General features: G+C 46.9%; 1 protein-coding gene across 1 annotated transcript in view; it reads right to left on the reverse strand.

Moving 5' to 3' along the window:
• egln2 (egl-9 family hypoxia-inducible factor 2) overlaps positions 1 to 26,210 on the reverse strand; it is a 27,911-nt gene extending 1,701 nt beyond the window's left edge. Inside the window, exons 1-6 of the mRNA XM_042063155.1 lie at positions 25,907 to 26,210; positions 23,472 to 24,948; positions 6,209 to 6,328; positions 2,439 to 2,575; positions 687 to 754; positions 1 to 404 (exon numbers count right to left, since the gene is read on the reverse strand). The exon at positions 1 to 404 is cut by the window's left edge and continues 1,701 nt beyond it. Of these exons, the coding sequence (XP_041919089.1) occupies positions 355 to 404; positions 687 to 754; positions 2,439 to 2,575; positions 6,209 to 6,328; positions 23,472 to 24,725 (1,629 nt within the window). The 5' untranslated portion in view covers positions 24,726 to 24,948; positions 25,907 to 26,210 and the 3' untranslated portion in view covers positions 1 to 354. The remainder of the gene's footprint in view (positions 405 to 686; positions 755 to 2,438; positions 2,576 to 6,208; positions 6,329 to 23,471; positions 24,949 to 25,906) is intronic.
• Between the last annotated feature and the right edge of the window lie 692 nt (positions 26,211 to 26,902).

Below are 26,902 nucleotides of genomic sequence, written 5' to 3' on the forward strand. Positions count from 1 at the left end.
GTCTCCATCCACTTTCCAACCAGCCATCTCCTGAGATTCTATCCCTTTATCCTCTCCCTCTCTCTATCCACCTCTCCTTCTCTCTATCCACCTCTCCCTCTCTCGTCCCCTTAATCAGTTTCCCTCCCGCCCTTTTCTCCAGTCTCAGCCATCCAATCAGCATGGAGGGAGTGTCTCCTCTAGCCAATCAGGTGGCAAATATGAGTTCTGGGCGGAGCTGAGAAGGGGGAGAGAAGACGTGTCCTGTTCTGTGGAACTCATTCTGGCCCCTCCCCTTTAGACATTCTGTCCAATAGCAGCAGGGGAAGACACTTCTGCTGAGATCCCACCGGTGGTGTCCTTGCCATCCCAAGGTTAGGTCCTGTTTTGAGTGACAGGCACTTTGATACCTTTCTGTCCGGTTGCTATGGAGAAGAGAGAGAATTTAATCATTTCAAGACCTCGTTTACAAGGCTACCGAGTAAATAACACCATCCTTTCTCATAAACCTACACACACACACAAGCACACACACTCCAACCAACATGTAGATTAAAACACACACATACACACACTCACACACAAGCAAACAGGCAAACACACACTCTTACCAATACACTACTGCACACACACTCCTCCAAATATATGTAGATGGAAGCACACACACTCTTTCTCACACACACACACACACACACACACACACTCACCCAGTCGATACTTCTCCTTGGCTTCTGCTCGCTCCTTTGCATCAAAGTACCACACCGTAATGGCATAGCTGAGAGAAACAAGAGACACTCTGTCAGACGGTGTTAATCCACTGCTGTGTGTGTGTGTGTGTGTGTGTGTGTGTGTGTATGCTAGAGCGAGAAGGCAGTAATCATCCAGTAAGACTCTGTCAATGCATCAAAACACCACAAAGGTGTTTTTCACCAATATTTATGAAAACAGATTATCCAGAGAGTGAAGCTGTAATAAGGAGAACGTCGCTGCCTCCCTGCCTAAATAGAGAGTTATCTCACTAGACATGACTTTGGATTGAATACATCTTTTAAGAATGAGCGTAGCACTCTAGAATCTTTGGTTAACATTACGGTATGACGTTAGTAAAAGCCGGAACGTTAAACTAAACTAGCTTATGGAAGCTAGCAGGTTAATGGTAGAAAGTTGTTTGACAGACGGCACATATATCAGACCAGACACTATCAGGGGTTACAATGGTATAATCAGATAGTACAGTGTTTATTTCTTGCTAGATTTTGACACATCTAAGCAAAAAAATGTGAAACAGATCACATTTCAACAGATTCAGCAGCCATAACCGGTGTCATCTTTGTTTACTTTTCACTGCTGTTTCAGACGTTGCCGCAAAGGATTATGGGTAGTAGAGAGCAAGAAGGATACATCAATGTTGCCTTCAAAAATGACCGTTAATGGGGTAATTCTATGATATGTTAGAAGGCAGATCCCCAGTTAAATATCTTAAAAGGCAGCAGTTTTAATAGAGCCAGAGAGAGCGAAAGATAGAGGCGTCGCCATAATGGGTTAATTTGAGACTATGGGGATCTTACTGCTTTGTTTATTCCTGTGTCTCTGTTGAGGGCATGTGCATTGCAATGGAGCCCGCAGCCACGCGCGCACACACACACACACACACACACACACACACACACACACACAGACACACACATTCACACACACACACACACACACACACACACACACACACACACACACACACACACACTCACACGCAAATTCAGGAAAAACGTACTTCCTGTCTACTCCACACATTCACTCACTCGCACACACACACACAAAAATTCACACACACACACACACACACACACACACACACACACACACACACACACACACACACACACTTCGGCAGAAAATGGAGGGATAATGCTTACAACCCTATGACCCAAAGGCACAAATAGGCATCTGAAGTTGTGTGCCAATAAAGTATGTCAAAGTGTGTGTTTGCATGTGTGTGCAGTGATGGTGTATGTGCCTTTGTGTCCATCGTGTATCTGTGTGTGCGTGTGTGTGTGTGTGTGTGTGTGTGTGTGTGTGCGCGTGTGAAAGAGAGTGAGTCTGAGGCTCCGAGGTCACACAAGGTGAATTGTGTGAGAGTTTGTTGAGGAGCTGCTGGCAGGAAATGTGTGTGTGTGTGTGTGTGTGTGTGTGTGTGTGTGTGTGTGTGTGTGTGTGTGTGTGTGAGTGTGTGTGTGTCTGGAAGTGGTCACAGTGCCTCTCCAAGATGTAGGGGAAAGTTTATGAGTGTGTGTGTTTGTGTGAGAAAGAGAGAGGGAGAGAGAGATGTGGTCACATTGCCATAGCGAGATCAAGGGGAAAGGTAAGGTGTGAGAGTGCAACACACAAGGAAAAGTTTGTGTGTGTGTGTGTGTGTGTGTGTGTGTGTGTGTGTGTGTGTGTGTGTGGTTGAACTGACTCACCGTGTAGCGAAGGCTGGCTTGACCTCATGTGGGTTTCGTCGGTCCGACCAGAAGATGAGCAGGCGGTCAAATAAAGGCTCGATGTTGGCCATCACGTTACGTCCTTCAGGGAAGATCTGCAGAAGACCTCCGTGAACCTGGACACACACACACACACACACACACACACACACACACACAAACACACCTTAGTCACATCTAAACTAGATGTACTGCAGAGCGGTTCAAAATATGACCGCCGCCCAGTCCAGCACATGTTTTCCACAAAAATAAGTCACGCTGAAAGGCATATATGATTCTAACTGTCTCACTGAATTGCATTATCTCACTGGTATCTGCTAGACAACAAGTACCAAAACATGATTAGTTCATAGATTTCACATGTAAAATACATTTTATACAACCCCACCCCCACCTTGCCTGTTCAAAATTCTGAGAAATTCTTGAATTGTGTGCATGTGTGTGCGTGTACATGTTTATGTTTATGTGTGTGTGTGTGTGTGTGTGTGTGCTTGCATGTGCTTGTGTGTGTACCAGTGTATGTGCCTGTGTGTGTGCATGTGCATGCATGCGTACGTCTACTGTGTGAGTATGTGTCATACGTATGATTACTGTGAATGTATGTGTGTGCGTGTGTATCTGTTCACATGTGTGCATATGGAATGGGTTAACATGACCCCTGGAGGCAAACATACGTAAAAAATGGGTCATCCTAGGCCCTACGGTTCTCAAGATATTCACAGAAAACTCTGTTGGTGTACGGTCACTATATGTACACATAAATTAATTTATTGTATGGTCCCCCCATGAACGAAAGTCCACGAAACTTGGCATGCATTCGGAGGGTGTTATAATGATCCTACACTTTCAATGTCGTGCAGTTTTGACCATGTCAGCCAGAGATATTGTGATTAAAACACCTAATTTTTTGCTTTTTAATTTTTAACTAGGTGGCGCTATACATGAAATAAGTGGTAATGGGATGGGTTGACATGGCCCCTTAAGACCAACATACAGACAAAAGGTGGTCCTCCTAGGCCAGGGGTCTCAAACTCAAATGAGCTGGGGGCCACTTCTGCCAACTTCATCTGATTGGAGAGCCGGCTATTTCTGAAAATGCAATGTTCTTTTTTTCAAATACCACACAAAACTGCAAACAGAAATTGCAAGTGTTTTTATCTAGTTTTAGACACCTGTGCTAGCAACCTAAGCTTATAAATAAAATAATGATAAAATAAATATTAATACAAATTATAAAACAAACAAAAAGCATAAAAACGGGTATGTGTGTGTTTCACACCAAATAAAAATATTTTCCTCTCATAACTTTTTTAAACCTGGCAAACTAGGCGTCAGGGTTAAGAAAGCAACACCTTTGGATTTTTATATCAAAATTTCAAAAGGCCATGGCTTGAAAGTGGTCAGAGATAACGTCCTACTGTAAATGTAAAAATCTTTGAGTATAAACAAAAGTTTATGAAGGGGGTAAATGTACCCATCACTGGATGGCAAGCACCTCAAATTATGCACCTTTCAGTAAATACTGGATGAACATATTTGAGCAGGTTTACTTTCCTTTTTTTCATATTACCCACATAACAAATTAACAGGAAAACACCTAAGATGTATACCAACACCTAAGATGTATATGGTTTAGTGATGTATTACTAAACCACAAGGCCTACAATAAAGTATTCTGATCAAATCAGTTCCTATCGCGGGTAATCTAAGTACCCAGAAGTTCGCATCATATTGCGGGTGACTTTGTAGTTCTATTTCTACTAGCCCTGCTGTCTGTACCACGTCCATTACGGACACTTTCATCACGATTACCACTGCAACCTCCAAGCGATGTTGGGCAGAGGGTCGAAATAAGCATGGTATGCTTAGTGGACACCGTCGTATACACGCAAAGACGCACCTCCATTCACAGACGCACTGTGACTATCACTGTCAATAGACAATCGATCATAATCTCCAAAAGGGTATTCTCCTTCAGAATCAGAATAGGTGAATAACATAGCCTACCTAAGACTTCATCACACGTGAACGTTTTTCAACATTAAGTGTAGGCCTATTTCTGCTTCAATTTGTGCAAAACTATGGCCTGCATCGCTTCCGCGTCATTACAAATGCACGTCTTTGTGTTTCTCGCGATTTTGGGTTTAAATCAAGCTCTGGATGTCTAGCACATAGTGGAGCAGAGTAGGCTACAAATGAGATTTGTCACCGTACTTGTATCTATCGTCTATTTTAATCAGTATCGTTGTTTGTCGCAATTAAAAATAGCCTCAAGGGCCGGATTGCATTATTATTTTGACATACGTCGCGGGCCGGAATTGGGCCGGACCCGGGCCGGATTTGGCCCGCGGGCCGGGTGTTTGAGACCCCTGTCCTAGGCCTTAGGGTTCTCGAGATATTCACAGAAAACTGTGTCCGGCCACTTACAGGCCAGTTGGTGTACAGTAACATAAATTAATTTATTGTGTGGCCCCCCATGAACGGAATTCCACGAAACTTGGCGTGCATTCAGAGGGTGTCATAATGATCCTACACTTCCAATTTCGTGCGGTTTTGACCATGTTAGGTCACAGATACCTGCGATTACATTTTACACTACGATTTTAACTAGGTGGCGCTATACATGAAATGAGTGGTTATGGAGTGGGTTGACATATACCCTTAAGATCAACATACAAAAAAAAGGTGGTCCTCCTAAACCTGACTCCTAAATCTGACTAAACCTATATGGCCGCCGCTGCGCTTCTATAAATACTTAGCTTAAATGAGGTGCAGTTTAAATAATGTCACGTGCTACAGTATGTGGGGTTGTGTATGGTTTGGATAACTTAGTATTAGTCTAAGTTAGTATAGTCTCTGTCCTTGACTGTATTAGTCTAAGTTACTATAGTCTGTGTCCGTGACTGTATGTTGAATTCAGCAAAATGATCCTCACATTGCTCTTGCTATCCGTCTAGTGCAGTGGTGTAAATTTTTACCTTTATGATATGTGTGTGTGTGTTTAAGGGCCTTGTATGGGTTCTCTAATGTCGGTTAATAAGGAATACATCCTTGTGTACAGTGTTGGACGAGTTTGGGTGATGTGGTCAGTGAATATTTCACATGCTACAAGGGGAGATGTAAGTTTTGACAAGCCCTAGAAGAAGTGCGCCCTTTCTCTGTATCTTTAGACTGCGCTTGTTAGCGACACGCCGTAGGTCTCCTGTACCATGAATAAAGGTCTCTGAGATTTCCTACTGACTGTGCCTGATAACTTCTTTGAGCAATCCAGAATTATAGCACGACAGTGGTTCTCAAACTTTTTCTGTCATCCCCCACTTAGGAAGTGGGGAATTTTCAAGCCCCACCTGACCCCATCAACTCAGAAAAATGGTAATGTTAAAAAAAAATAAAAATGGTTCCACGTTGCATTTCCTGTCTTGGTCCACTGGATCAGATGCTATTTCAATTTATATGTCGGTCTGCTTCTGACTCCTATGTTGTGTGTGGCTATTTTGTTTTGAATATATGATCTTGTCAAAAAAAGAAAGGCATGTGACATGTCTCTATTTCCCAATAGTGGGGCCCGCCCCACACTTTGAGAACCACTGCTCTATTGCTCTAGTGTGTGTCTTGACAGAAACACTCAGGCTTATGTTCTTTGAGTAAGTGTGTGTGCATGTGTGTGTGTGTGTGCGTGTGTGTGTGTGTGTACGTGTGTGTGTACGTGTGTGTGTGTCTGTGTGTATATGTATCCAGGCTGTCCTTACTTTCACGTTCCAGTCCTTGTTGAGATAGTAGATGCAGGTGATGCAGCGACCGTCGCCGTGGGGATTGTCCACATGCCGGACGTATCCCGTGCCGTGTCCAGGGTAACAGGCCACCATTGCCTGCAATGACACAAGGATGGGCTGTTATCCCCACTGATCACCAGCTCCTGCTCCAGGCCCAGTAATACATATGGCCAAGGTGGGGGGGTTAGAGTTTATGGGTGCTTAGATGGGTGCAGGAGCTTGTTACATGGAGGTTGGGGGTGGAGGGGGTGAAGCTTAAAGGGGTCAGTTGAATTTATGAGTTCTTAGTTAAGGGGTCATATGGAGAAACGTAGAAGGGCAATAGAATGTCTAGGTGTCAGTGGATGGGGGTACTAGGACAGGAAGGGTCATATGGTGAAAGGTTATGGGTTATTGGGGAAGGGGGATGGTAAAAGGAGAGGGGTAAAGGGCAGTAGAATTTCTAGGGTGTCTTTGAAGGGGGTGCTATGGTGACACAAGGAGAATAAGGTTTATGTGTGACTGGGGGGTGGTAAGAGGAGAAGGTACAGACTAAAAGGGCAAAAGGGCAGTAGACTGTCTAGGTGTGTGTAGAGGGGGGTTCTAGAGTGAGAGTGGGCAGATCAAAACCAGTTAAGGGAGTTTGTTGGTTTTCCTAGCCGGAGATACTTAACAGTGCCAGGATTCTACTGTTTGCACATTAACATGCACAGAGCCTCCATGAATAAACACATACTCACACACACACACACTCTCTCACACACACACACACACTTTCATTCTCGTACAAAAGTACACACACACACACACACACACAGACTTTCATTCTTGTACAAAAGTACTCACACAAAGACACAAGCATACACACTGCTTCACATTCCCCCTCACACACTCCGGTGCAGATATGTGTGTGTGTGTGTGTGTGTGTGTGTAGTATGTGTGTGCGTAGGTGCAGCGTGTGACCCCTTGTTGTGATGCTGTGACTGCTTCTTCTATAAGTTCTGCTCCAACTGTAACCTGAACTGGGAGAGATCACCTCGCACCCTCACTCTGCACCCGCCACCAGCGTCTCACTGTCACGGTACACTTGTCACCTGACACACACACACACACACACACAGACACAAACACAGGCCCCCATACATAATAGACACATACAAAACTAAAACACACATACACCTACAAATGTGTGTGTATGCACACATAGAGTATACACTGTATGTATAAACACACACACACACACACACACACACACACACACACACACACACAAACACACAAGCCCACACACATAAAAATAAATCCAAAGACACACCAAAACACACATACACCTACACATGTGTGTACCCACACAAATATACAGTATATAGGTGTGTATGTATAAACACACACACACACACACACCAAGAAACACATTGACACGTACGCAAGCTCATCATGTTTCTAAAAATGTCACGCCGTCCTTTTAAGCCATGCCCGGGCACGGCAGCCAGGGCCCCGAGCATTCCACAAAGTGCTGCGTCATCATTAGACAGAGGCGCCTTTCAGCCAATCAGAACGCAGAGTTGGGTTGCGCAGCCCCGCCCACACTGAGTATGTGCTCTACAGGTTTAACCCCTGGAGCGCCAGAGGCCAGCCGAGAAATTCCACACTAACACACCATGCACAACACTGGTGTGTGAGGAACACTATTGTGTGTGGAAAAAGAGAGAGAGAGAGAGAGAGAGTGCATCAGGGACAGAAAAAGTTGGGGTGAAAGGTTGAGAGGAGAAGAGAAGGACTGAGGGTAAGGCATAAAGAAAGAAGAATGGAGAGATGGAGAGAAAAAAAGTGTGAAAGAGAAAAAACAGAGCAAATGGAGAGAATGGAAGAAGAAACATAACAGGAGAAAGAGAGAGAGAGAGAGTGAGGATGGAGAAAAAGAGGGAGGAGAGAGAGAGAGAGAAAGAGAGAGAGAGAGAGGAGAGAGAAAGAAAGGAGAGAGAGAAAGAAAGAGAGAGTGAGGATGGAGAAAAAGAGGCAAGAGAGAGAGAGAGAGAAAGAGAGAGAGTGAGGATGGAGAAAAAGAGGGAGGAGAGAGAGAGAGAGAAAGAGAGAGTGAGGATGGAGAAAAAGAGGCAAGAGAGAGAGAGAGAAAGAGAGAGAGAGTGAGGATGGAGAAAAAGAGGGAGGAGAGAGAGAGAGAAAGAGAGAGAGAGAGAGGAGAGAGAGAGAGGAGAGAGATTTGTCCCTGCTGTCAGCAGTCCCGCTACGCTTGCTGGCAGAGCAGCTCAATGGAGGCGGCACAAGGCACACACTCATGGTGTCACATCTAGGCTACGTTTATACAAGGCACACACTCATGGTGTCACATCTAGGCTACGTTTATACAAGGCACACACTCATGGTGTCACATCTAGGCTACGTTTATACAAGGCACACACTCATGGTGTCACATCTAGGCTACGTTTATACAAGGCACACACTCATGGTGTCACATCTAGGCTACGTTTATACAAGGCACACACTCATGGTGTCACATCTAGGCTACGTTTATACGGTGACGATGAAAAGAGCAGAAGTGGCGTCTCGTCTTCATTTTTTTATTCGCGTTTAGACGAGCATTCTCAGGGGGAAATCTTTGTTTATATGAAGACGCAAGAGTATGTGATATTCGATTGGATATGCATTCCAGACCGCTGGGTGGTGGTATGATAGAACCCCGGTACGTCACGCGCAGACATTCTAATTTGACAGTTTAGCCAGAGAGGTAATCAAGGATCTTTGGTTTAGCCGTTTAGACGGAGACGCAACCCGGGTCGTCTTCAAAACTCTACACTCTGGAAGGAGTCTTCAGATTTTTGCGTCTTCAAGCCCCGATGGCGGGGTCGCCGTGTAAACGAAAGGCACTTATGATAAAATATTTTGTCGTCTTCCTTCGCAATCGTTCTCTTATAAACGCCCCCTTACTCACACACACACACACACACACACACAGATACACACACATTCACAGATACACACACATTCACAACACACACACACACACACACACACACACACACACACACACAGATACAAACACATTCACAACACACACACACACACACACACATACAGATACACACACATTCACAACACGCACACACACACACACACACACACACACACACACACACACACACACACACAGCGTGTACAGAACCCAACCTACTGCCTAACCACAGCCTTTCAGAGTACGGCAAGTCTCTTCTGAGACTATTCTGAACCCAAGCTGATTACACACACACACACACACACACACACACAGACATCTTATCAAACAAGATGAAGGTCACTGATTGAAATGGACATAATTTGCTGCCACTGGTCCCGATGGCTTGACCTTACGCACACAATACACCCAGCAGCACCCCCCTCCACTCGGCTCCACTGCCATCTCACTCACTCCACAACCGACAGCGAAAACACCCAGAGGTGACCTCCTACCCAGGATACACTGCCCCAACACACACACACACACACACAAACACACACACACACACACACACACACACACCACACACACACACACACACACACAAACACACACACACACACACACCACACACACACACACACACACACACACACACACAAACACACACACGCTGTCGCTAGAAGAGTTTGTTCCCTTAGATGGCAACTTCACATAATGTACTCATACTGAAACACACAATGTAACTCTCACACCCACACCGACCGACACTGTTGCGTATAAACACAGACACACACACACACACACAGACAGAAACAAAGATCCTATGTGTGTGAGTGCCAGGTAGTGACTATTACAGGCCTACAGCACTAGAGTGTGTGCAGCGGAGTCTCATTTCCTCCATATTATTACTCTTACCCCTTTAGACAGGACAGAGACTGCACTATGTCCTTGGGGGATTTCCACAATGCTTATAGACCTGATTCTAGTATACACAGCGTCACACCTGACACACACACATGGATCACACACAGACCACACACACACACACACACACACACACACAGATCACACACATAAATAAAAGTATGTACAAAGACACACCAAACAGGACTGCACTATGCTTATAGATGTGTAGTCTTCTAGATTCTGATCTGACTCTGATTTCTCTCCTTACGTTCACTAGATCATGATGACGTACAGTATACTGCAGGGTCCACTGAAAGCAGCAGTGTCCAGTCAAGGCTGGAAAAACCCACATTCCTTAGAGAAACGCCTTCTTGTGACCTTTCCTTTCATTTAGCACTAGTAAGGGGAAAGAAACAGTCACTCTTGGGTGGGTTTTAATACTGGCAACTGACTCTACAAAAAATGCCCTCACATTTAGGGACACGGGGGCTAAGCTAGCTCTGTTATGAGAGAGAGAAAGAGAGTCAGAGAGAGAGAATGAGAAAAGAGAGGTAGAGAGGGAATGAGAGATAGAAAGAGAATGAGAGAAGGAAAAGATGCAGAGAGAGAATGAACAAAGAGAGGCAGAGAGAGAATGAGAGAGAAAGAGAGATGAAGAGAGAGAATGAGAGACAGAGAGAGAAAGAGATAAAAAAGAGACGTATAGAGAGAATGAGAGAAGAGAGGCAGAGAGAGAATGAGAGAGAAAGAGAGATGGAGAGAGACAGAATGAGAAGAAAGACAGAGAGAGAGAGAATGAGAGATAGAAAGAGAAAGAGAGCATGAGAGAAAAAGAAAAGCTGACGACTCCATTTCACCCCTTTAGCTTCACAGTCTGAACTACAAGGGCACATGTAGGACAAAAGACCTCCGCAGAGGCCAAGAGAGGCCGCACCTGGCAACGTTAGCAGAACTGAAACCAAACTTGTCGAGCGAGGACACCCCGAGAACGAGAACTGCTCCAAAATTTAACAGCCTCGTACCACCCCAGTCCGCTGTGACAGCTCTTCACTATGCTTCACGTTCTGTGCTCTTTGCCCATCCGCTCTCTTTGCACTTCATTTACAGTTAGTTTCTAAAATTTTATATTTTAATTTTAAAATTTTTGAATTTTAATAATTACTGCACCAAGCGCTTACTTGGAAAAATCTCCTAATTTACTTGATTGAGGCTTGATTGTTGAAGCCAAGTTAATTATTAACTTGTTATTAATTAACGTAATGCACAGCCTTCTACTAAGTCACTGACTGTTGAAATGAACAGCTATCAGTCTGACTACTAAGATGAGCGGCTAGCCAAGAGGAGAGTTCGCCAAGGGACAGACTCGAACATGGCGCTCTCGTCCAACAGAGCCGGTCGCTAATTAGTGAGCCCCGTGGTAGGAATTCTAACGCGGGCGACCGTGCGTCTAGCACAAGGGCCGCGTTCCATCGGCGACTGGCCGGCCGTTGTCTCTGCTCGTTACGGCGATTAACCTCTGACCTCTGCTCAGCGCTAGCACCAGGCGGCCTCCCTCCCTTCCCTTCTGTTCTGTCTGAGCCTCTGAGAGGGGAGGGCCCTGGGAGGCCAGGGAGATGTGTGTGTGTGTGTGTGTGTGTGTGTGTGTGTGTGTGTGTACAAGAGGCCTTTCTGGGGGTGGGTTAGGCCACACACGCACGTACGCACACACACACACACACACACACACACACACACACACGCAGCACCTGAAAGAACACCACTATGAGCATGTTTTGACTGACCCCCCCTCCCCCCTCCTGCACTAGCTCAGCTCAGCTCTTGTATTCCCTTCCGTGACACCAAAGAGGTGAGCCTGCTTTCGCTTGTGCTGGAGAGGTAATCGTCATTAATCTGCCGAGTCAGTCTAGGCCACAGGGCGCTGGCCTGGCCAGGAGTGACCGCAGGCAGCCCTGTGCGTGGGGGGACCTCCCTTACGGCAGGGTCCCCTCTCCGGTGTGTTTGGTCAATGGTGTAGTGATAGCGCTGCTAACGGCTTTGGCCTCGGTCCTCTCCGCAAGGCGTCCGAAGCGTAATCTGACCAGGGGTCACGCCAAGGTCGACTTTCATATCCCTCGCCCCCTCCCCCTTCTCCTCTCCTCTTCTGGGAAAGACGTGCACATCAGATGATGAGAATGGCTGGATACGATCATGAAGAAACTATTTGGGTGTGTGTGTGTGTGTGCATGTGTGTGTGTAATATGTGCATTTGTTTCAGGTTGTGTGTGCAGCTTGTGTGACTTTGTGTGTGTGTGTGTGTGTGTGTGTGTGTGTGTGTGTGTGTGTATGTGCGTGCGTGCGTGCGTTCATGTGTGTGTGTGTAAGTGAATGTGTGTGTGTGTATGTAAAATCATGTAAATGTAAAACAGGTTTCTAGGCCAAGTATACTTACGTAAGGAATTTGGTCTCTGCATTTATCCCATCCGTGAATTAGTGAGCACACAGTGAGGTGAAGTACACACTAATCCCGGCGCAGTGAGCTGCCTTGCTACAGCGGCGCTCGGGGAGCAGTGAGGGTTAGGTGCCTTGCTCAAGGGCACTTCAGCCATGCCTACTGGTCTGTATCAAACCGGCAACCCTTCAGTTCCAAGCCCGAAGCCCTAACCAGTAGACCACGACTGCCCCAATATTACGTGTGTGTGTGTGTGTGTGTGTGTGTGTGTGTGTGTGTGTGTGTATGTGTGTCTGCACGTGGGCCTGTGTGGAAGACAGGAGTTCAGGAAGTCATCGTTTAATACCACTAAGACCCACCCTGTGTCCACCTAGGCTGTAGATATGCACACTGCACCCTGTGGTGGAGTGACCAGCAGTAAGCAGGACCAGACTCCAGTCCACTGCTCTGCTCTAAACAAGTCTATAGTGGACTGAAGGGCTATCTGCTCTGCTCTGAACGAGTCTATAGTGGACTGAAGGGCTATCTGCTGAGCTTTGTGTTGGCTCCTCTCTACTTCCTCTGAACCGACTCCATCCAACCCCTGTGGCACCATAGTCAGCACAATTAGAGAGTACAGCTAGCCCCCAAAAACCACAGGGCAGTACACACACATACCACACACACACACACACACACACACACACACACACACACACACACACACAAAATGGAGATACCCTGACACTCCATTCTAATTTCCAGTGTTTATATGGCAACGTTTCCCTAAATCAGTCTTGGTCAGTCTTGACACATTGCTGACACGCTGATTGTCCAAAATGTGGCGCTGAACGCTATCTCAAATCACAGCTGACCATGCACGTCCGTTCCAGAGCATCAGACGATGTCTGACCATCCTGTCCTGTCTTACGCCATGGTGAACACTCAGAACAAAAGAGAGAGAGGGAGAGAGAGAGATAGAGGGAGAAATAGAGAGAGAGAAAAAGAGAGAGAGATAGAGAGATAGATAGAGGGAGAGAGAGAGAGAGAGAGAGAGTTCACATTCTCCGTGGACAGTGACAGACTGGGTCTCTGCCATGAAGCCAGCCGTGTGTTGGCGAAGCTCGTTGACATGAGTGACCCCTGGACCCTAAATGGGCGGTCATTAAAGCCAATTAGTTTCGGAATCGGGGAAATCGTGGCGCTGGCTAAGCCTGCCCTTGCCTGTGTGTGCATGCGTGTTGGTGTGTGTGTGTGTGCGAGTGTGTGTGTCTGAGTGTGTGTGTGTGTTTATCGGGGAAATCGTGCTGCTGGCTAAGCCTGCCCTTGCCTGAAGGGTAAACACGACCCCAGTGCCCAGTGTGGGTGCTCGTTCGACACGTCTCGCTCTCTCCTCCGGCCATCTTGGGAAGGATTACGGACGTGTCCACGACTACGCCAAACCAAACATTTCATGTTACATCATCTTTCTTTCCAACTTCTTTTTTTAGCCTTGCCCAGATAGATCCAACATAGAGGAGAAAATGACTAAGTTGTATGAATGTACCATATCTACGATGTACCTGGTTACATGAAATAAGTACAAACGAGATGTTTAGAATAGTCTTTGATATATTAAATATCATATAACCAAATATAGTAAGTATAAGCATTGCTCTCTCTCTCTCTCTCTCTTCTCTCTCTCTCTCTCTCTTTCTCTCTCTCTCTCTCTCTTTCCTTCTCTCTTCCCTCTGCTGCATGCCAACCACATCATAAGTGACAAAGAAGGACGTGGCAAACTCTCTCTCTCTCTCTACCTTTTTTTTCTCTCTCTCTCACTCTATCTATCTTCCTTCTCTCTCTCTCTTCTTTTGTCTCTCTCTCACTCTATCTATCTTCCTTCCTTCTCTCTCTCTACCTTCTTTTTTTCTCTCTCTCACTCTATCTATCTTCCTTCTTCTCTCTCTCTCTTCTTTCGTCTCTCTCTCACTCTATCTTTCTTCTTTTCTCTCTATCACTCCTTCTCTTTCTATTCAAGGCCGTCCACTTGTGCAGTTACCCCAGCTGACCCCACCACATGTGACCTGACCCAAACTCTGGACATGATTAAAGCTCCCATCGTAGTATTAATAGAGCTGATAGTGCTCATCACACACACACACACACACACACACACACACACACACACACACACACAGTCACGTACACACACATACACACACACACACACACACACGCAGTCACGCACACACTTCCTGCTCAGATAATGGATGCAGTGGGAACTCTGGGAGGAGATAAGACACAATAAAAAAAACACACACAGAGGTCACAATGGTGTGTGTGTGTGTGTGTGTGTGTGTGTGTGTGTGTGTGTGTGTGTGTGTGTTACCAATAATAACCGATATACTGCTGAGTGGGAGAGGTGAGTAGATTGAAAAACAACACACATGAATGGATGTGAGCATGAGATGAGCAGTGTGTGTGTGTGTGATCAAGATGGGGCGGTGTGTGTGTGTGTGTGTGTGTGTGTGTGTGTGTGTGTGTTGTGTGCGTGCGTTTGATCAGGATGGGGCGGTGTGTGTGTGCGTGTGTGTGTGTTTGATCAAGATGGGGCGGTGTGTGTGTCTGTGTGTGTGTGTGTGTGTGTGTGTGTGTGTGTGTGTGTGTGTGCGTTTGATCAGGATGGGGTGGTGTGTGTGTGCGTGTGTGTGTGTTTGATCAGGATGGGGCGGTGTGTGTGTGGTGTGTGTGTGTGTGTATGTGTGTGTGTGTGTGTGCACATGTGATCATTCTCTGTATCATGGCCAACATCCGGCTATTTATGACCTGGACTGAAGGTTTCTTCATCTCTAATACTTCCTGCTGGCGTCACTATCCTGCATGCTACAGCCCATCTTCTTCTTGTGTGTGTGTGTGTGTGTGTGTGTGTGTGTGTGTGTGTGTGTGCACATTTGTGTAGATGTGTCTGACATGTGTGTCTGTGTGTGTGTGTGTGTGTGTGTCGATGTGTCTGACGTGTGTCTGTGTGTGTGTGTGTGTGTGTCTGTGTGTGTGTGTGTGTGTGTCGATGTGTCTGACGTGTGTCTCTGTGTGTGTGTGTGTGTGTGTGTGTGTGTGTGTGTGTGTGTGTGTGTCGATGTGTGTCTGTGTGTGTGTGTGTGTGTGTGTGTGTGTGTGTGTGTCGATGTGTGTCTGTGTGTGTGTGTGTGTGTGTGTGTGTGTGTGTGTGTGTCGATGTGTGTCTGTGTGACTCACCGCTCTCCCTTGACACACTGGAGAGAGATCAGCGCTTGCAAAATAATGTACTTTACTGTGCAGTGCTGATTATACTGTGTGTGTGTGTGTGTGTGTGTGTGTGTGCGTGCGTCTGTGTGTGTGCGTGTGTGTGTGTGTGTTTATGCTCTGTGTATGAGCGAGTCTGTTTTTCTATTCTAATTTTTCCTGTATTTATGTACGCAGTCTCTTTCTCCCTCATTTTCTCCATTCTTCTCCTACTCCCACTCTGCAGTCTCTTTCACCCTTTCACTTGCTCTCTCTTTCACTCTCTCTCTCTCTCTCTCTCTCTCTCTGTCTATCTGGGGTACATGTAGCTGTTGCTTTTGCGACCACTTGAGGCATATTTTCTCATTTTCACTTTCACATCATCCACTTTAGCCAAAGTCCTTTTAGGCAAGTCCCTCCACTCGGCGGCCATATTGCAACACACTTTGGGCACTTATCGGGCATCTATTTCGGGCAGAACTGCGCATGCGCAAGGCTTCACCACACCAACCTCGCTCCAGCGGCGAGATAACGACACATGATTGGCAAAAAGTATTCACAATCACAACACACCTCATGATTGGCACGATGTATTCACAATCAGAACACACCTCATGATTGGCACGATGTATTCACAATCACAACACACCTCATGATTGGCACGATGTATTCACATTCACAACACACCTCATGATTGGCACGATGTATTCACATTTCGATTTTTTGCCACGGAAGGAGCGTGATATCTGTAGACAACTGTCATATTGGCGTTACAAATTAACCCCATGCATTTCTGTGGAGGATTTGAGAGTATAGTTCTATCAAGTCAGCCTAGAAAATCGCCACGTTTCATTTTCAATTAGTTTTATTACCCTTTCTAACTTGAGACAAGTGACAGGTTTTAAATAGGATAATTACGTGATGCTAGCAGGCGAGATGCTAATGGTCTAATCAGATTCAATGATCTATGCTAGGCTGGAGCTAAAAGTGGTATCGCCAGACTCAGAAAATGGCTGGATGAACTTGAGAAAGGTAAAAATCAATTGTTTAACTCAAGGGGAGGTGGAACATGAGTGTAATTCTCCAAATGGTGGAAGAACCCTTTAACTGTTCTACCTGCTAGATTTGGCTATTAACGCTTACGTGCACAAGTAGTTCAAGTATTTTCTTAGTAGAATACTGCTCTGTATCATCTCTCTGCTTGTTGACATCTTATTATGTATTGTATTATTTCATGACCGCTAAAAAAGGCGCCGTTTACCAGATGAGCTACAGCTATGATAAATAGCACGAAAAATGCAGAGGCACAGCGTGCACTTTCTGCTGTTTGGCCATGACGCTGATAACATTGCGTTGGCAACTGTACATAAATCTAGCCCTCTGTGTCTCCATCTCTCTCTCCCTCTCTTTCGGTCTCTCATCCTCCCATCCTTTCTTTCATCCAGCTCTTACTAGACGAGGTGAGGGCTCAACCTCTCTACATCCCTCCCTCTTTCTCTCTTCCTGCCTTCTCTATCTCTCCCCTGCCCTATCTTTCTTTCTCTCCATCTTTACTTCCCCCCTTCTTCTACCTCTCTCTCCCTCTACCTGCATCTCTCCCTCCTTCTCTCCCTCCTTCTCTCCCTTATGCAGGCAGGGCATGTGAGGACACAGTGGTGCAGACGTTTTGATTACCAAGCCACCGCTGCTGCTTCACGCTGGCTCACCCACTCACCCTTTCGTTCCCTCTCGCGCTCTCTTTCTCCCTCTCTCTTTCCCTCTCCTTTTCTATCTGTCGCCCACACACGCACACACACACACACACACGCACAAACACGACGGCAAAACACAGCGCTATAACGGTGGCGCGTGGTTCTGTTCAGTAGCACCACAGACGACAGCTGTGGCCGTCACCCGTCGCACCTGGCAACAACACGAGCTCCGGGGGCAACGATGTCGGCAGTGTTCCGGGCACCGTCACCCTGGTCGGTTCCCCCTCGTTGCCGTGCCTGGCAACGCCTTCCTGGCATGGCTGGTTTCCAGGGCAACGGCGAGCGAAATATTTTGGCTCGCTAAACCATGAGGGGCAGACAAGACGAAGGGAAGGAAGAAAGCGGGAGGGAGAGAAGGCAAGAGGAGAAGGGACGACTGGACCAAACAAACGAGAGGAAAGGAGAGAGAGTGGGCTCTGGTGCGGTCTGCAGCACACTGAACAGAAGGGGGGGGGCGACGCAGTGCTGTCTTTCGGTCTCTATCACACCTGCCATTACACTGCAGCAGTCTTGTTTTAGGGAAAAACGCAAGCAGTTGTACCCCCCCCCCCCCCATATTTCTCTCTACTCCCACTCTTTCTCCCTCTCTCATCTTTCTTTATTCTCTCTCTCTCTCTCTCTCTCTAACTCTCTCTCTCTCTAACTCTCTCTCTCTCTCTCTCTCTCTATTTCTCTCTCTCTTCTAATCCCCATCTCTCTGCATCCCTCCCTCCCACACTCTCTCTCCTCCTCTCTCATCCACTCTCTCTCCTCCTCTCTCTCCTCCTCTCTCATCCACTCTCTCTCCTCCTCTCTCATCCACTCTCTCTCCTCCTCTCTCATCCACACCTCTGCTAGGCCACCGCAGCTCTATTAATCCACTAGGATTCAGCATCACACACACACACACACGCATCCACATGCAGACGCACACGCACACACACACACACACACACACACACACACACACGCATCCACATGCAGACGCACACGCACACACACACACACACACACACACACACACACACACACACACACACACACACTGTCCAATTCCACAAACACACACACACGCATTTGTGGGCAACTCAACTGGCCTCGCTATTTAGAGGCTTTAGTGGGTCCTTTTGAATTATTGTAGTTAATACTGTTAATTGTGTGTGTGTGTGTGTGTGTGTGTGTGTGTGTGTGTGTGTGTGTGTGTGTGTGTGTGTATGTATATGTATATGTGTGTGTGTTTGTTTGTGCATGTGTGTGTGCAAACAGCAAATTCTCTACCCGAAATCTCACTCACTTACAGGGGGAGGGGGAAAAGTGTGTTATTCACACACTTGAGTGAAAGTACTCAGTCACCACCCTCACAAAGTTACACACTCTGCCACGCAGTCACACACACACACACACACGTCTACATGCCTGCTCTTTTCACGTGAAGTGAGTCTTACTTATCAGAGTAGTCTATCAAAACTGCGGCAGGCAAAGAGACTAAAATAAACACACAGCAGGGAAGTGTGTGTGTGTGTGTGTGTGTGTGTGTGAGAGATAGAGAGAGAGAAACGGAAAACATGATCACATCCAACAGCTACACATACCTGAGTATATGCATGCATCTATGCCAAATGAATCTACGTATCTGTCTTCGTTAGCCTGCTTTATTAGCAGTGTGAGTAGATATTGTGGTCTGCTATGTGTTCAGCAAATTAGATTAGATAAGATTCAACTTTATTGTGCAGAGTACAGACACAACGAAATGCCAACCATGCCTAAGTAAGGGATAATGTATAGAACGCCGGTCATTGTCGGGAGATAGGTCCCGACAGGGCGAACCGGACCCCAACACGCAGCGGAGGGGTCTTGTTCCGCCCTGAAGGGACCTATCTCCCGACAATGACCGGCGTTCTATACATTATCCCGCTTATTACACGGCTACTTACCAAAATGACACAATAAACTCCCCACGATATGACTCTTTAGCCTACATAGCCTAGGCTATAGCCTATTTGTTACCGTTTCATCATGGCTTTTGCTGATAAACAAATAGTTCGCAACAACACACGCTGAACTTGAATCAAACATTCTTTAGAACACAGCTGATACCACAACCCTCCGATTTCACTTTTGAATGAAGTTCCAATCCTTGCGTAGTGATATGAAAGAATTGACTTAGAAGCACAAAGCCCATTTTCCTTGACAGCGGTCTGTTATACTTAGCAACGGTCTGTTATTCAGAATTAGTAGACCGCCGAAGGTTGGGAAGGCCCATTCAAGTGAATGGAGCATTCTGCAGCACTATGAAGAGCCGTGTAATAATTATTCTTATTAATCCAATTCTTGTTTTGGCAATATAGCTTTGTATATTTTTGCCTATGCAACATATTTTATTATGGTCTTAAATAAAAAATAATAAGCACAATTAATACATGTAAATACATGTAAAAATCTGAAATCTGACACACACACACACACACACACACACACACACACACACACACACACACACACACACACAAACACACACACACACACACACAATGTACTTGATAAGAGTCAGGGGACACTCTGGCCTCTGCAGTGCTGAGACAGCGGGTGGCTTCAGTCCACCCACACACACACATAAACACACACACACACACACACACACACACACACACACACACACACACACATAAACACACACACACACACACACCTTGAGGGTGAGCCGAGGACAGCCAATGCCACACTGCTGATACCCTCGATCCTCTCCCACATCACTTGACGAGCATGATGTTGATTCTGGCCCAACTGGCACTCATGCACATGTACACACACACACACACTCGTCCCACACACACAAATCATCTGACTTGGGGGGGGGGGGGGGGGGGGGGTGTTGTTACAAAAAGTAAAATTAATTCAGCGACTGGTTGTCCCAACACCCCAGGGAAAATCACATCAGGGAAAAACTTCTCCATCAGGGAAAACCTCTAGGTTGAAATGGTTTTAAGAACCTTTACTAAAGAATCAGGAACAACATGAGCTCATGACTAAAGTTATGATTCATTTTGTTTTGCTTTTCACTGTGCTTCTGCCTGCCTTCTGCCATCACTCCATACCATTACCAGACAGCATCAACACTCAGCTCAGGACTCGTACATTATGTCCCAGCCAGTGGTTTTATGTGGACATAAAGATACCACAGACAGGATTACCCAGGAGATGTGCACCCAGACAGCTGTTAAAACCCTGAGTCCTGAACTTGGATCAGGCTTTAACGATTACCACACTTTATCCAAACAGGTTTAACACCTAGTCCTGAACACGGAGTATTGAACTTGTGTCAGTATTTGACTCATGCTGAACCTCCAGAAAAACAAACAAATCCTGAACCAGAGGAGCTTGCAACCCACGCTGGACAAGGCCAGAGACAGGTTTTTGGAACAGGTGTGTCTGAATGCCTGAACTCTGACCTGCACTGTTTGACCTCTGACCTGCACTGGGGTGGGGGTGGGGTGGGGTGGACCAACTCGTAAAGAACACAGTGCAGTGCAGTGAAGGAAAACACTGAAGCACTGAGGCTGCAGCCACAAGATTCACTACACACACACACACACACACACACACACACACACACACACACACACACACACACACAGACACAGACACACACACACACACACACACACACACACACACACACACACACAGACACACACACACACACACACACACACACACACACACACACACAGACACACACACACACACACACACACACACACACACACACACACACAGACACACACACACACACACACACACAGAGCCACACACATAAACTATATCTCTCCCATTCTCTCTCTCTCTCTCTCTCACACACACACATATAGATACACACACACAACCTCGCCAAACCAGCTGCAAGAATGCATTGTTTATGTACGGGTGCGAGATCAAGATTGGAAAGACTTGCCTGCCTTCAAAGGCAGCAGAGACACTGATCGCCAATGCAGATACTCACAGAGAGAGAGAGAGAGCGAGAGAGAACTTTCACTTCTGAGTCTGGCACCATGGAACCAGTACAAGAGTACAGAGTGTATGTGTGTGTGTGTGTGTGTGTGTGTGTGTGTGTGTGTGTGTGTGTGTGTGTGTGTGTGTGAGGGGGGCATGCACAGACTAAGCTATGTCTGATGCCCACAGCACAAAGGTTACTCAGTGTACCCTGCTCAGTGTGGCATGATGTGCCCGTGGTCCATCAGATGGGTACAGAATGCATACCAAACCCCTAGACTACCACTCTTCTGTGGACATGATATGAACAGCACATTAGACTGGTGAGTGCTCAGTTTAGTGCTGCCCATTGTCACTTCTCATTACATAACGAACCCAACACAGACGCTGAGTCTCACACAGGGTGGCATGTTTGCTGTGCCCAAGAACCCTCTATGGGACTAAGAACCCTATGGGACTAAGAACCCTATGGGATTAAGAACCCTATGGGACTAAGAACCCTATGGACTAAGAACCGTATGGGACCAAGAACCCTATGGGACCAAGAACCCTCTATGGGACTATACAGTGTTATCCCCACTGTTCATCAGCGTTCCCAAAACTCACCCGCTCTCTAACCATTTGTATTGGATAATCCATCACAGACTTGGAGCTATCTGAGGGTTCAATTTTCTAGTGTAACGATGGTCTGAAGTTATCAGAATGAAAAGCAGGTCACTTTTATCCAAATTGACATGGACTCTTAATGGCAGGTTTGGTAATCAAATCCCCGTTTACCGATTGTCTGTCAGTAACATGTTGTGCGACATCCATAGTCATGCTGCTGTCATAAGGCTTTTGATGAGTTGATGATGTTTGCACAATACAGAGTGTCATGATATTTGGCATGTGTGTGGTTTGGTGATGCTGTAAGATTATGTGATGAGTGCTGTTGAGTCATTGCACAAGCGTGCAAACACACACGTACACAGACACACACACACGCACACAGTGCCACAGAGGAGCTGTGTAACTGCAGACACTTGTGTAACAGTGTGTAGGATCTCAGCAATATGACCCCACTGCTCGTTATAAAAACAAAATGGGGTTAATTGAGTTTGTCCCTGTAGTTTCACAAACACTATTCTAAGAACCCCTGAAAGTTCTAGCATGGATCTGAGCCACGTCTGACCCAACATCTGCTGCTTATTGGGGAGGGAGTCCCTCGTAAGGATCACGAGTAAAGGCCCCCGGTCACTCTCACTCTATAACAGTCACTTTTCAACACTTCAGGCTCTGACCTGGCCCAGCACTGGCCATGAAGTCAGCTGGTATATTTGAGAGGCTTATCAAAGAAAAGAAGAGTAGTTGTCCGCACACTGCAATCTCCCAGAAGAACTACATTTATTGAGTTAAAAACATAACACAACGTTTCGACCCAGCAGGGTCTTCATCAGGCATGACCTGGCACTTGGCCTCAGTGAGGTGGGATGTGCATACAACCACTTTGAAGAAATATTAGAGAGGCTCCCATCACATTCACTGGTGAATCTCTCTCTCTCTCTCTCTCTCTCTCTCTCTCTCTCTCTCTCTCTCCCTCTCCCTCTTTCTCGCTCTCTCTCTCTGGAACACCTTTTGCCCTGATCCGGATGTGAGTGCCCACCTTGCTCCACATACTGTATACATTTTGTCAACTATGTCATTACTATAACGATATGACAAAGTCTTATCATGGGAATAAATTCTACCAGTATATCAATAACAATACGCTATGGTCCATCTCTACTCTTCAGTCCGCCTTCCTAAAGTATTTACAACTACCGTGGCCCTGACCAGTACAAGATCCCACACACCACTGAGCTTCTGTGTGGAAACCGCTCCAAGAAAGGAATCACTGTTCTGCCTCTCTGTCTCCCCCTTTTACAGCTATCTGGCCCAGATCTGGCAAACCAAAGTCAGACCTAATGAGCTCACAGTGTGGCATTTATATTTACACCTACAAGGGTGAACTGTCATGTTTGTGCGCGGAGCTCGGAGCTCTCGTCTCACCTTGGTGCGTCCGTTGATGACGTAGTCTCCCAGCTGTCCGTTGGCAGCGCTGTGCATGACGGCCTCGTCAATGTGCGCCATGAGCATGCCGATGGCCTCACAGCCCGGCTCGCGGCCCTCCACCCAGGCGATCTGGTCGCCGCGGATACTGCGCGAAGGGATGCCCCGCTGGCTGACCAGCTGCCCGCCGCGGAAACGGCCGCTGCGGTTGAGACTCTCCACCTCGGCCAGCACGCGGTCGCCCAGCCGCGCGCCCAGGAAGCGGTCCTTCACGCAGATGCCGTAGTGCTTCATGCACGGCACAATGTACTGGGCGATCTGCTCCGCCGACCAGGCCGAGCCAGAGCCCGCCAACAGTGCCGAGGGGATGGAGGGGGCCTCGGGTGGGGACGGCTGGCCAGGGAGGGCACTCGGGGTTGGGCTGAGTTCGTGGAGGAAACCCTGGTGATGGATGTGGTTGGGGTAGGGGTGGGGGTTGTAATTGTGGTGGTGGAGTCTGTTGACAGTGGGGGATGATGTCGGCGATGGGGTGCTGCATTGGTTGAACGTGCTGCTGGCAGCCAGGGGTGCTACGGTTCGCGTGCTCCTGGCAGTGGTGGCCGCCACATCTGCCTTGCATTCGCCCCCCTCCAGTTTTCTCCTCTTGCACTCGGCAGGGAAATAATTGTCCAGGTTGAGAGGGTTTCCTGGGCACCCCACTGGGCCTAATCCGACCCCTCCCACCAGCGGCCCCAGCCCCGTGTCCCGGTTCTCCCCATCCCTGCGCCTTTGATGCTGTGCCTGGCGGGCCCGCATATCACCGTTTGCCCGTTTCAGCAAAGATTGTGGTGTCCGCTCCCCTCCGCTCTCCAGCGATCGGGTTCTGCACGGGGGTTGTGCAGGGCCAGCGGGGGTCTCCGTTAGCCCTTCTAGTTGCGTGAAGCCGCTGGGCGTGTGGGCCAGCACGTCACTGCAGTTGCCTTCGTTGGTGGCCGACGGAGACACAACCTCGCCATTGTACGAGGGCAAACCAGTTTTCGTCTCCTTCTTTAACACTGAGATTCCAGGAACGTCAGTTTTAGACGCCAGTCCTGCCAGCAGTTCAGCGGCCGTGGAGCTCCTGGACTGCGAGGCACAGAAAGCGTTAAGTCCCATTCTCGTTGCCGCATGAGGCTCAGACGAGCTCGGTGTGACTCTTTCTTGTGCACGGCAAACACTGTTGGGTCCGCGAGAAGAGCTTGTGTTTAAAAGGTCCGTGTGTCCCAAGCCCTCCATGTCATGTCGTCTACTCCTGGATGCGCACGTAGCTCACGTCCTCTCCTCATGTTCCACCGGATCCTCTGCGCGACAGCGGGAGAGCTGCTCTACTGGCGGCGCTGTGTTCGCAGAGGGAGCGCACTGTATTTGAAAGCTTCATGTCGAAAAATCTCCGTGTCTTTTCTGTTGCTGATTAAAACTCTCTTTGAGGTACACCATCTTCTATGGAAATAAATATTACCTACGAAGAAAATAAAATTCGCTCAACTAAGATGTTACAACAAATGTAAACAATCATGGAATCAGTTGGTTGATCAAAGACTGCGATCATTTCCAAATTCCAACAACTCTTCAATTGAATAGCCTACAGTTAAATGTAACAAATATTATTTGAATGTTTCACTATAACAATACAAAGGCATGTTAAACATATTAATTGAGCTCTCTGAGCTGCTTTAAAATAATGCAGTCTAAGACAACTGGATCTGGACCACAGCCTAAGAAAAAAACGTCCTGTTTTTAAGTCCGAGAATCACTCGCTCGGCATACTTTAGAAGTCACAGGTAATGGACATTGACCCAGTCGATAACATGTATGGTACACGGGTCACATTCCGATGTCAGTTTAAATGAGATGACAGGGGAAAGGACAGTGCATTTGTAACTTAGATCATCAGCGAAGAATTAAACGGACTTGGCAAAATGACACTTTCCATTGTACCTAATTCTTGTCGGGAAAGTCATGGTAGCCCACCACAAAATAAAGCAGTAGCCTAGCGCATATTCAGATGAATCAATAAACTCAGTGTTCCTATTCAGTCGGTAGCCTACATCCCTGGTTATTACAGCCTATATCTTAGCCTACACATAATGACTAACTTTAAGACCAAAATAGCTCCTTAAAAGGTCACTTACGCAAGGTAAGCTATGTCCATGCTTGGTGATAAAACTCCCCCATAACATTTGTTACAGTTGCTGTAAATAATCGCATATCTTATATTTGTAGCCTACAGACACCAAACCTGCCACCATGGTAACACTATGTTATAACTTAAATATTCGTCCCACTTTCCGTTGCCTATAAATTTCCCCACTGATCATAGCATATCATATGGGTAACACAATGATTTAACATTTCACGCATAGAAAAATGAGTAATTGCGTAGAACTGGAAAGTCTAGCCTACTTGGTTGCTCTCACCTTATTGCAGGCGCTGTGGGTGATCGGTTCAAAGCCCGAGCATGTCTGATTTCCGGGATTTTCTCGTTCGTGGTCTGCCCGTCCTCGTTGCAATATAAAATAGGCCGATCAAAGTGCCAGCAGCTCCGATGCAAAGATTATTCCCGCGAGTGGGGATACTCCGGGGGCCCTGTGGTCTGACAGGTCCCACCCTGTGTGCTATAACTGCCTTAATAGTTTGCATCCAGTGTTACGATTCGCGTCTCTGCCTAGCATCTCTCTCCCGCCCTCCTCTCTCGGGGCTGGGGCGCTCTCCATGAACGGCTCTGTCAGTTACACGTGCGCACACACGCATCACGTGACACTGAAATGCTACAATGACAACAGAGGCGACTGTAGCGGTTGTAAATTAAGATTTCCTGTAGCATATTTTATATGTAGCATATTTAGGATACATCGTTATTAATATTCAGATCACTGCGATTGAAGAAGACTGAATCAGATATACAATTTTGTCTGGACCCAACACAATGTTGAAGTCAAGGCCTGACAGTTCAAGGCACGTTTTCAAAATGTCCTTTAAAACGATTTCGATGAACATCGGTGATGTCCAGCAAAATGTTTAAGACCGTGGGACAGACACTATATTTTAGCGCACTGTAAATCTGCCGGGTAGCCTACAATATATTTTAGCGCACTGTAAATCTGCCGGGTAGCCTACAATATAGACCGGGCGTGGATTACCACATCACTTTGTAGGATTAATGTAGACGCGATGCTTCTGCCTGTTCCATACACGCTACATACATCGCCTTTTATTCGCGCTAAATGGGAAGAGACAGGCACTATGACGGAGGTCACTGAACCTCGAAAAAACACCCTCAAATCTCACATAGCCTAGGCTCTAGGGCAGGGATGCCACGATGAAATTGGACAGGGGGCCAGATTTTTTTTCAAGTGAGACCCCGGGGGCCGGATTACACTTTCGGACTGAAAATGCCAAACACTAAAAATGCC

This window comes from Alosa sapidissima, chromosome 15 (assembly GCF_018492685.1).
Source record: "Alosa sapidissima isolate fAloSap1 chromosome 15, fAloSap1.pri, whole genome shotgun sequence".
Lineage (NCBI taxonomy): Eukaryota > Metazoa > Chordata > Actinopteri > Clupeiformes > Clupeidae > Alosa > Alosa sapidissima.